The sequence below is a fragment of the Cotesia typhae genome, unplaced genomic scaffold (assembly GCF_013202065.1).
Source record: "Cotesia typhae breed Kobodo isofemale line unplaced genomic scaffold, CoteBio_Ctyphae contig_50, whole genome shotgun sequence".
NCBI classification, from domain to species: Eukaryota; Metazoa; Arthropoda; class Insecta; order Hymenoptera; family Braconidae; genus Cotesia; species Cotesia typhae.
In genome coordinates, this window is record NW_027423758.1 from 1,944,682 (window position 1) to 1,956,940 (window position 12,259).

At 26.8% G+C, this 12,259-nt stretch overlaps 1 protein-coding gene and 1 non-coding gene across 2 annotated transcripts; both read left to right on the forward strand.

Moving 5' to 3' along the window:
- Nucleotides 1-3,433: 3,433 nt before the first annotated feature.
- LOC141531942 (uncharacterized) lies at nt 3,434-12,015 on the forward strand. The gene is made up of 10 exons (XM_074250051.1): nt 3,434-4,121; nt 4,195-4,419; nt 5,703-5,977; nt 6,655-6,835; nt 6,884-7,074; nt 8,394-9,108; nt 9,708-9,938; nt 10,776-11,056; nt 11,137-11,326; nt 11,410-12,015. Exons 1-10 carry the CDS (start codon nt 3,449-3,451, stop codon nt 11,571-11,573), a joined length of 3,126 nt encoding a protein of 1,041 aa, XP_074106152.1. The 5' UTR covers nt 3,434-3,448; the 3' UTR covers nt 11,574-12,015.
- Nucleotides 12,016-12,118: 103 nt separating this feature from the next.
- On the forward strand, nt 12,119-12,241 carry LOC141532023 (5S ribosomal RNA). Its single transcript, XR_012480012.1, has one exon. It is a non-coding gene; the product is annotated as a 5S ribosomal RNA (ribosomal RNA).
- Nucleotides 12,242-12,259: the final 18 nt, after the last annotated feature.

The window sequence follows — 12,259 nt, forward strand, 5'->3', positions numbered from 1 at the left end:
ACATGTATTAAAATTATTGACACCACAATTGGACTTAATTACAAAAATCAGAACATTGTCATTATTATTTTTTTCTTCACAAAAAGAATTATAGAGTGAAGAAAAAACATCGTGGATCAATTAATGAATTACTCTACTCTTAAATTCATCTCGCAGGTCCGCTTCATCTTGGAGAAGTATTTCTACATGATTCACGGCTTGATCTCTTGTCAAATTTCCCATGCTGAAAGCAGTCACAGTAGCGAGGAGAAGACCGTATGGAAGTCTATTTTCATATCCTAGTCGAAGACTAACTCTCAACATATACTCTTGCAATTCTGATGGTGTCACATTATATCTCGGATGAAGCGCCCGCTCAGAACATCCAAAAGTTAAATCGTCAATAGTCATTTTATCCAAGATAATATTTAATATAACTAGAATTCAAATTTGCGCGCCAAAATTCAAAAAGCGCGCGCATGAGTTTAGGACTTGTATATATTTTCATGCTTATGATATATTCGACCAATCACGTTACGACATAGTTTGATGCCACATACATTTCATCTCAATTTTATTATGGGACTAGAGTTAAGTACGCGTGCAAGCGCGCGCGTGCATGTAGTCACGAATTAGATATATTTTCATGCTTAATATATATTTATTTAACCAATCACGTTACGAATAGTTTGTGCAACAACATATATTTTCATATTTTTCATCTAAATTATAAGTAGTGATAGTTTGGTACTATTATTTCACTTTTCTTCCCAAAAAAGCGTGGCCGGTAATTTATTTCTATTTTTTTTTTTAAATATTTTTTATAAACTTCAAATTATATTTTCACAGAAAAAATTCTTTCACTTTTTTCACAGTTATTATCACAAATCAAAAATTTGAGATTATATTTGAGCAGTAATTAAACTTGTACTGATTTAATTTTTCTTCACTACTTGCTGAAACGGTTTGCAGAAATTTGAAAACCAATGATGGAAAATTCGATGTGAAAACGATGGTACGGTGTAAGAAATTGTTTACCGTTTAGAAATATTTTAATCTTTTGTCACAATTAAAACAATTGAATTTATTTATAGAATGTATTGGATGTGTACATAGTATTGTAAAATTTTGAAATCTTTGATACTTTTCAAGTATTTTATCATTAATATTAATACTGCTATTACTTCTAAATTCCTTCCTCCACTAATTCATGTGCAGTTTAAAGGAAACACCACTGTGACGATAAAAAAAAAGAGATAATTTTTGAAAATTTTTTTGACAGGGAAAATAAAGGAATTTGGAGATCGGATTTTTTTTATTTTATTGAGGGTACATTAAAGATTATTACCCTAAATTTTTATTGAAAAATATTTAATTATTACAAAGTTATTAACAATCTCGTAGAGCACTAGAAAAAATTACCCCTTCTATAATCGGTTCAATAATTAAAAAACGGATCATCTGAAAATAAAAATTCAAACTGCTTTTTAATCAGTAAGGATGTAGTTATCGTCGCACGACTGAAAATTTTCTCACTATTCTTACTGTTTTTTTTTTTTTTTTTTTTTTTTATTTTAACTCGACTAACAAATTTTTAAAATTCAAATTCATATCGACAGATATGAGTAGAGTGATTATCATTTTTAGAATATCTTAAAAAGCACCCCACGCTTTTTTTAAAATAAAATACATTTTTTTTTATTTACACTATTCTTAATTTAAATTTATTAAAACTTATTTTCTATTTTTTTAGTTCGGTTTTCTATAAAAAGCGTGTTTTTTAGATTTTTTAAACTATTATTTTTTGCTAGAAAAACCGACCCCTCTTTCGAACTTGCATTTAGTTATAACTTTAAAACTAATTGTTTTCGCGACGTGAGGTAAACTGTAAAATATAGCCACATAAAATTTCTTATTTAATGAGACCTCAACCATAATTTTACGTGGAGATCTTGACCTTTCAGTACTTCTTGTTCTTCTTGATCGGATTATTGATAGTATTTTCTTTAAATTTTCAGTTAAATCTCTAAAATTATCAAAATCAGTAAAATTTATTAAATCACTAGCAAAATTAAAATCAAAATCCTTAAAATCATAATCATATATATTGTAATCTATTAGTTCTAATTTTCACTTAAACAGTTTCTTCAAAATTAGCATATAAGCGATATTACCTTTACACGGAAAAAAGTAAACTGTAATATTCACTCAGATTCCGGTTAGTTTTTATAGTTTCAAACAGTAAAGCGGACATCGGGGTGGCAAAAATATAAATATTACAGAACTTAATGTAGAAAGTATAAAAGCCACAATTTATAATTTAATATCCAAAATAAGTAATTAGTAGTTGTCACTATAGTAAATAACGACTCTTTTATCTTTAAAAATTACAGTTTCAAACAGTAAAAATTGCCATTTCAATAAATAGTCCATATTATGAAGAGAAGGGAAACTCAGATGAAAGAGAAGGGGGTCTCACTCTGGGAGAATTTAATATTTCAAACAGTAAAAAATTATACTTTTAAAATATACATTTTACCAGTCTAAGCAAGTCAATAATTTTACTTTGTAGATATTGACGTTGCTTGTATTAGAAATTTATTAACTTTATTCTATACTTTTTACATATCATAACATCATTTTTTAGGTACGAAATGATAAATATTAAAGTCTGAATTCTTAATTATTATACTTTAACATTTTAGACATTTACATGGCGAATATTACTGTTTGAAGTGGTAATTTTTAGCAGTTAATCATTACTTATTATAAATCGACTGTTATTTATTACAGTTTACTTTTTTCCGTGTACCAATATTTTATTATCTATAATTATATATAAGTTCTAATTATTACGTTTAAATTAAAAGTTTAAAAATGTATTGTATTCACAAAATGGATATTTTTCTTTTGCCATCTGGCCAGTGAAGGCTTTGGCATAAATCAATAAATTCAATTTAATTCAATATTTTCTTATTCGGCTCGACGAGCTAAGTCAGGAAGTAGCAAAATTTCTGAAACTTTACGTTATGAGGACAAATGGAATAATTAGATTTCTATAGAACCTACTAAAAATTAAATTATTTTTTCCTTATATAAATTCCATATACGTCAATAACATAAGTGTGATTACTTCTCGTAAAGAATAATACTCAATTAAAATAATTGAAGTTATTATTTTATTATTTTTAAGATGCAAAAAAAAATTTGTTTGTACGATAATTGAAACTCAATGATTTAGTTTATATTATTAAATTTCAAAGTTGCGTCTAAATACATCATAATAGTGTGATTAAAAAAAAAAAAAAAACCAAAAAAACATTAACTAACCGCAAGGAAACTAACCATCCAATCAAATTCTTCCAAATAATGACACCGAGACAATCTTCTGCGTAACGAAACATAATTTTATGTATAAAAAGGATTGCAACTTACTTACTTACGCTAGTGTTATTAAGTAGTTGCATCAATGAAAGTATTTTATGACAGATCAGACTCTCAGAGTCTTTTATTTTTATACATTTTTGTATTACCAGTATCATTTATACTTACTTGTTATTTTTATTGTCTTCACAGAATAAGCTACTGGAAAAGATGCGGCGTGCAACAGTTGCAGAGAACAGACATAGTTTTTGGTGATTTTAAAAATGGAATTTTGTTCCGCACAGCTCCAGGATTCCACTTGGGAGAAATTTACCGCACGGCGCCTCAGGACGCGCCTTATGTCGGCTTCTACATTTTTCACAAGCCGTGTCTGTTGCTGCGGGACCCGGAGATAATCAAGCAGATTTTGATCCGTGATTTTGATAATTTTTCCGACAGACATTTCGCTGGGCCCCAGCAAAAAGACAGTATTGGGATGAGGAATTTATTTGGCTTGAAAAATCCTGCCTGGAAATATTTGAGGAGCAAAATAACTCCGACGCTTACGCGCGGAAAATTGAAGCAAATGCTTCCGCTGATGATGGAAACTACGCAGCCGATGATGGAATATCTGAAAAATGAATGTGTTAATGATAACATTAAAGTTTTTGATGCTCAGGAGATTAATTACAAGTATACTGCTGACCTTATTGCCAATGTCGCTCTTGGTACTAAGACTGACTCTTTTAAATATCCCGATTCTGACTACAGCAAATCTCGTAAGTTTGGTTTTTTTTTATTAATTATTGTTAACTAGGTCAGTTAAATGAATTTTTTTAAATTAATTTTTAGTTATGGAATTCTTCCATGGGTTCAAACGCATGGTAGCCTTGGTTACTGTGTTTTTTATGCCTGAACTTGTAGAAATGATCGGATCTCCTATGTTATTTGATTCGACGTTTATTAGAAAAGTTTTTTGGAGCGCAGTTGAATCGAGAGAAAAAAACGGGTTTAAAAGAGGAGATTACATTGATTCAATCATTCAGTTAAAAAATGGAGAGAAAAATTCAACTTATAGTAAGTTATTTCTTCTGATATCATATCACGTGCCGAAAGGTAAAAGTGCTTAAATTATGAAAAAAAAAAAAAAAAAAATTTTTTTTTATTTTTTTTAAAAACAATTTTTTTTTTAATTTAAAAAAAAAAATTTTTTTTTTAATTTTTTTAAAAACGATTTTTTTTTAATTTAAAAAAAAATTTTTTTTTTTGTTAAATTTTCAACCAGTTTTACAAATATTTATATCAAATTATTATTATTAACATTAACAATTATTAACAGTTAATATTAATTATAAATAAATAAATTAATAATAATTACAGACAATAAATAAAATAAAATAAATATTAATTATTAATAATAATAGATTTATAAATTATCAAAATATTACATTAATTTTTAATTCGGGTGCCTAAAGGTAATAAAAGGGCTTATAACAATTTATGCGCCCTTTTACCTTTGCAAAGGTAAAAGAGCGCATACTTTTTTTTTATTGCCAATCAAGGCACATTCTACACGTAAAATTGGAAAAAAAAAATTTTTTAAAAGTAAAAAGGCGTATGTCTTTAATTATACGCCCCTTTACTTTTAATAATTCGAAATTTTGGTGATCTAAAGGTGAAAGGGCGTATAATTTTTTTCAACCAATTTACAAAGGAACATATTCGTAGTTTAAAAATGTGAAAAAAAAACTTTCTGTGGGAATAGCGGCGTAAAACTTCAACTGTACAATTTTTTAAAGTTACAAAAGAAAATATATCCAAAAAACAATAAAGAACGCGTGATTATTTTTCTCGCTTTTTATTTTAAGAAATAGTTATTATAAAATTTAAAAACGTGAACAATTATCATGAAATTATAATGTTTGAAGAAAAATGGGAAATTTTTAAATATTCAAATGTTATAATTTTAAAATATTACAATGTTGTAAAAAAAGCGGGAAATTTTTAAATATTCAAATGTTATAATTTTAAAATATTACAATGTTTAAAAAAAAGCGGGAAATTTCAAAATATTTGAATGTTATCAATATATTTATTAAATATAAATTTGGAGTAATTTTACATTGTCATAAAAAATTATTAAAAAATGATGATTAGAACTAATAAAATTTTTTCATATAGATTTTTAGAATTTGTTTTTGAAATTGAATTCTTCCGTTTAAAAATTAATTTTCAATTAATAACTCAGTCCGATATTTATCAGTGATAATCAAATTGATCTATCAGTATCTCATGATCTTATCCGATAATTTTCTTTATTTATCTCTTCCAATAAGATTAATGAGAAAAAAATGTTACAGGGTTGGAGGGTGACAACCTTTTGTTCCAATCCGGAACATTTTTTTCTGGCTTTGAATCAAGTTCAACTACAGCGTCTTTTACTCTTATGGAGTTAGCAAAGAAGAAAGAGTATCAAGACCGAGCCCGAGAAGACATCAAAAAAGCTATTGACAAACATGGATGGACTTTTGAGGCTTTCAATGATATGAAGTATTTGGATCAATGTATCGCTGAAGGCGTGAGATTGCATCCGTCCGTTTCTACAATCGATCGTTATACTCTCCAGGATTATAAAGTACGTTATTAAATAAAAATAAATATTCATTTTACAGAAATCTGAAAATTTTTATGATTTTTCTTATTAAAAAAATTATTACAAAAAATAAAAATTTCACATTTAGAAGATTTTAAAAACTATAAGTGCAATTTTTTTTAAGTATTTTTGTGGTTCTAATTTAATTAATTAAAAATAATCAAAAAATTTTTTTTAATGTCTGCTAATTTCTAGATAATATATTTATGAAAAAAAAATTTGAAAATTTTTATGATTTTTCTTATTAAAAAAAAATATTACAAAAAATAAAAAGAAAAATTTTAAATTTTAAAAACTTTAAGTGCAATTTTTTTGTAATTATTTTTTTTTTTCTAATTTAATTAATTAAAAAAAATCAAAAAATTATTTTAATATCTGCTGATTTCTGAATAATATTTATATGAATATAAAATTTACAGAAATTTGAAAATTTTTATAATTTTTCTTATTAAAAAAATTATTACAAAAAATTAAAAATATAAATTTTATATTTATAAGATTTACAAAACTGTAAATGTAATTTTTTGTAAGTATTTTTTTGGCTCTAAGTTAATTAATTAAAAAAATTAAAATTTAAAAATTAATTAAAAATTTTCTATCTAAAAAAATATTAAAGATAATTCAAAAATAATTACTAATAAATAATTATTGTATTTTAGATACCTGACACGAACATTATTATTGAAAAAGGTACTCCAATTTATATTTCCTTGTACGGCTTGCATGGTGATCCGAAATTTTTTGACGAACCAGAAGTATTTAATCCTGATCGGTTCAGTGAAGACCAAAAAATTTCTGATGCATACATTCCTTTTGGCGCGGGACCTAGAATGTGTGTTGGTAAGTAAATGATGTATGAAAACTAGAAATAATATTCTATTAACATAGATGAGAAAAAATTAATTTTATTAACCGCAGGTATGAAAGTCGGACAATTACATGTCAAAGTTGTGCTCTCAATGATTTTGTCCGAGTACGATGTCCATCAGAATCCAGAAGAAATTTATAAGTTAGACTCACGGTCAACTTTTACTGCAGCTGCAAATGGCATTAATATTGAGTTTAAAAAATTCATCAAATGACAGATTTATAGTATTATTAATTATTTAATTACACAGAGTCATGAAAAAATAAATTTTACGCTTGTTTAATTTCTATGAAAAGAAAAAAAAGAATTTTTCTAAATTAAAACAATGAAGCTTTTAAAAATAATTTTCTTGATAAAAATATATATTTTTTTAATCAAGTTAAATTTTTTTTAGTGTAAATTATGATTTTTTTTATAAGTTTTATCTGTAATAGCAAAAAAAAAAATTATTAATTAACTACCGCATAACTAATTGAAAAATTGTGAGAAAAAATTTTTTTAGGCGGATTATTGTACATTTATCTATCCAGTAAGCCCCTAAATTTTTTCATTTCATAATTTTTATATTTAATATGTTAAAATAATTTTTATTAATTAAGTGTCCAAAGTAGGCGTATAAAAACAAAAATTAAAAAAAAAAACATCCTAATAAGTTAATTTTGAAAAAAGTTATGGTTATTTAACAAAAAAGCTGTTTTTTGCAAATAACTCGTAACTTTTTTTTGGTTGGGTAAAAAAATTTGAAAAAATTCTGAAAATTGTTTTCAATAGAATAGAGAAAGATAGCAAAATTTCAGAAAAATCGAAAAGGGTCGGAGTCAAAAGTGCTCGATTTAGCATGGGATGCCCCATATATATGTATAGTTAAGAAATGACCTTGTATCTTGTGAACCATTGACATTTTTAAAGATATAAGATCATCCCGAAGTTACACTCATCAAGAGCTTTCATTTGAGTACCCACATCAATTTTTCATATATTTTATATATTTATATATATGTATATATGAAAAATATATCAATAATGCATGTGGGTACTCAAATGAAAGCTCTTGATGAGTGTAACATCGGGATGAGCTTATATCTTTAAAAATGTCAATATTTAAGAAAGTACAGTGCAATTTAACAAAAGTCATTATTTAATAAAGTAACTGTAAGGTTGCTAGTAAGTATTATCATTAGAAAAAAAATTTAAAATATATTAACAAAACTATTTTGTAATTATAGTGATTATCATCTAAGTTGACCAGTAAACTGCTACTTCTCAATTATTCAATTGAATATATAAACTGCACGCTAATAATTTTGTACTCTATAATTTATAAAACAATGAAAGATGACAGTGAATTGCGACTGATAGAAATATTTTATGCTAAAGTATGACTAATGTAATGATTGATAATTAATAATAACTCGAAGTTGCAATTCATAAATTAATTGAACATTGAGCGCGATGATGATATGCATTATCAAAGCATTAAAAATATTTACATTCAAGATAACAGATATCTGCGGGCAGTTATCAGTTTAGTATTGTTGTTTCGGTTCTTATAAAAAGTTTATCTTACTCGAGTCTGCAGTCAGTGCTTGTGAAGTTGCAATGGAGAGTCCGTTGTTGACGTTAGTAACTGCAATTGCTATTTTAGCAAGTATTTTTTATGTTTGGGCAAAGTACAAGCTAACTTATTGGCAAAAACGTGGTGTTCCGACTTTGCCGACAAATTTAATCTTTGGAAACTTCAAAGATGCAATGCTGCTTCGCGTCTCACCGGGATATCTTCTGGGAAGACTATATAATGAAGCCAGAGGCGATCCTCCTTTTTTGGGGATTTACATCATGCACAAGCCCTTTTTGATACTGCGGCATCCTAAAATAATAAAACAGATGATTATCAAGGACTTTAATTTCTTCCAAAATCGGTACTTTTCTTCCCGAAACCGCAATGACAAGCTGGGCACTGACAATCTCTTCTCGATAGACAATCCCGAGTGGAAATACATTAGGACCAAATTGTCGCCGACTTTTACCAGCGGAAAACTCAAGCAGTTGTTTTATCTGATGGTCGAGACTTCTGACAACATGAAGAATTTTTTGGATAAAAAGTTTGCCGGTGATGAAAATAAAATTCAAAGCATTGAAGTTAAAGACACTAGCACTATGTATACTACTGATATCGTTGCGTCACTGGCTTTTGGTATCAGTACCAATTCATTTGATCAACCTACACCAGAATTTTACAAACGAAGTTAGTATTTTATGATTATATAGTATACGGAAAGACCAAAATTACACTGCATATCTCGTTCCATATTATACTCAGTGTAATCTGTGATGAAAAAAAATTTCAGATAATATCAAATATAATCCAGATAATACTAAATTATTTTTGTAATCTCCGATTTGACCAAGTAATTTTTCTGGTTATACCGTCCCAGATTACACTGGTTATAATCCGAAAAAATATTCCGTATAATTTGAATTATATTTAGTAGAATCTTGGATTATATAATTTCTTCAAAAATTCTGATATTCAATTTTTTCTTTTTTAATTTACAAATTTTAAAAAAAATTTTTTAAATATGTAAAAATTGTGGTAATCAATTTTTTTTTTAAATATATCAATAAAATCAAATAGAAATTTCATTCAAAAAAATAAAATATATTTTCTATCCATGCATTGCATTGTATTTTTTGAAAAATACATAAAAAAATGAACAATTAAAAAAAAAATTAATCATCACAATTTTCACAAATTTTTAAAAATATTTTACTGCTATGAAATAAATAAAATGATAAATTTTTTTTGTATTACTCTGTAAATTTACTTTGTAAATTTTTCTGCAGGTCGGGAACAACACAATTTCAATATCGGATTCGCTATAAGAATGTTTAGTGCATTTTTCTTCCCATCATTGTCAAGATTATTCAATAACTCATTTTTTGGTGAAAATACTGATTACTTCCGTGAAGTTTTTTGGACTTCAATGAATGCACGTGAAAAATCTAAAACTGAAAGGGGCGATATTATTGATTCGTTACTTAAATTGAAGAATGAAAAACAAGATGCACAATTTCGTGAGTTGTTTTTAGTTATTTTGAGATGGGTTTTACGTTAAGGGGACCATTAATTTTTTTTTTTGTTTTGATTTTCATTTTCGTGTAGTTGATAAGTTATAGAGTAAGTGTAAAAAAATTTGAAAAATTTTTTAATTTTTTTGAAAATTTTTTGAAATTGTGATAATCAATTTTTTTTTTTTTCAAATTTTTTTTTTTTTTTTTTCCCAAAAAAAAATATATATCAGTAAAATCAAATTGAAGTTTTGTTAAAAAAAATGCCAATTAAAGTGGTTGACCCCAATTATAAATATTTACGAATTTTTTTAGAGTTTTATGGTCACTTTTTTTTTTTATTTTACTCTTTACGGAGAATTTGCATAATTTCAAAGCTTTTAATTCTAACAAAAATCATACGCAAAAAGAAAAAAAATGTCTTTTGAAAAAAATGCGAATAGTTGTGACAAGAAATTAATTTGTTGAAAATTTTTAACAATTTTGTTTTTTAGATGAAGAAATAAAAATTTCTGTCACAGTTATTTTCTGGTTGAAAAAAAGTATTTTTGATTTTGAAAAAAAAACAATTTTAGATAGATAACTTTAGTTTTTTTTTCCAAAATCTAGAAAACTTTTTTTCATCAAGAAAATTATTGTAAGAAAAATTTTTGATTTTTTGAACAAAGAAATAAAATTGTTTAAAATTTTGAACAAATTAATTTCTTAGTACAAAATTGCTCATTTTTTTTCCAAAAAAATTTTTTCTTGTTGTGATATTAAAAAATTACCAAATTCTGGAGATAGAAATACTTATTAATTATTAATGATTTTATCTAAAGAATTAAAAATATTTATCACTAGGATTTGAAGGTGACAGCCTTGTAGCGCAATCAGCAATATTTTTTATAGCCGGTTTGGAGTCAAGTTCAGTGACAATTTCATTCGCATTGTATGAACTAGCCCGACGTCCAGATCTGCAAGATCGCGTGCGCACGGAAATAATTGATAACTTGAACAAGTTTGGTGGATTAACATACGATTCGATACAGAATATGAAGTATCTTATGCAAGTAATAAATGAAACTCTAAGATTATATCCGCCTGCTCCGATTATAGATCGTGTAGCCACCGAAGATTATAAAGTACACACTAATTTTATTTTTCAATTGATGGCTTGATAATTATACTTGATAAGTAAACGATTAATGGAATAAATTTGTAGATTCCCGACACTGATATAATTATTGAAAAAGGAACAGCGGTTTACATTCCATTGCCAGGCGTTCATAAGAATCCAAAGTATCACTCAGAACCAGAAAAATTTGATCCAGATCGGTTCAGTGAAGAAAGAAAAAATGACATGGAGTCTTGTACGTTCCTACCGTTTGGTGAAGGTCCAAGGATTTGTATCGGTAACTCTATAATTTTACTACAATGTATATTTATATTTATTATTACTATTATGAATTTACTAAATAATGATTATTTATTGAAGCATTTCGCGTGGGAATGCTGCAAACAGCAGTTGGTCTAATAAGAATTCTCCAAGGCTATGAAGTTTCTGTGAACCCAAATTACAAAATCGAAATAAGTACACGTAACATATTTACAACTCCTGCGAATGGTATTCACTTATACTTCAAGAAACTTCATGTTTAAGTACAACTGCGACGGCCGAGATTTACGAATTATGAATGAAAAAACTTTGGTTTAATGATTTTTTGACGTGATAACGTCTTATAAATTGATGAACACCGGCTGCACGCACGAAAAAGTGTCACGTTCCGACTGAGCCTGAGCGTGTCAGCGCCATAAGGGCATATACCGGCGAAAGGTGCCAGTGAAAAGCCATAAGGGCATATAAAAAATTTTTTTTCAGGAATCAACATATTTTTCTGTGAAACGTGAAGAAATGCAAAAAATAATTTTCTTCAAACTGAAAATTTTTTTAAATCAATTATCAAATCATTTTATCAATTTTTAATTAACAATGTATCAATAAGAACTATTTCTTTGTTAAAATAATTTTTTAACATTTAAAATTTATAAATTTTTAAATACAAAATAATGATAATTAAATTTAATTCATAGAAGTATACAATTTTTCATCAATGTTTCTTTATGACGTTATCACGTAAAATTATCGACCGTAAATTGACTTTACAGACAACCAATTTAAGTACTGAGATATTTTAATACTAAATGTCAACGACCATATCATGCTGAGTTCAAACACCAGTTCTCGTCCGATCACTGAAGTTAAGCAGCATTGAGCGTGGTTAGTACTTGGATGGGTGACCGCTTGGGAACACCACGTGTTGTTGGCACAATTTTTTATTTTTAAT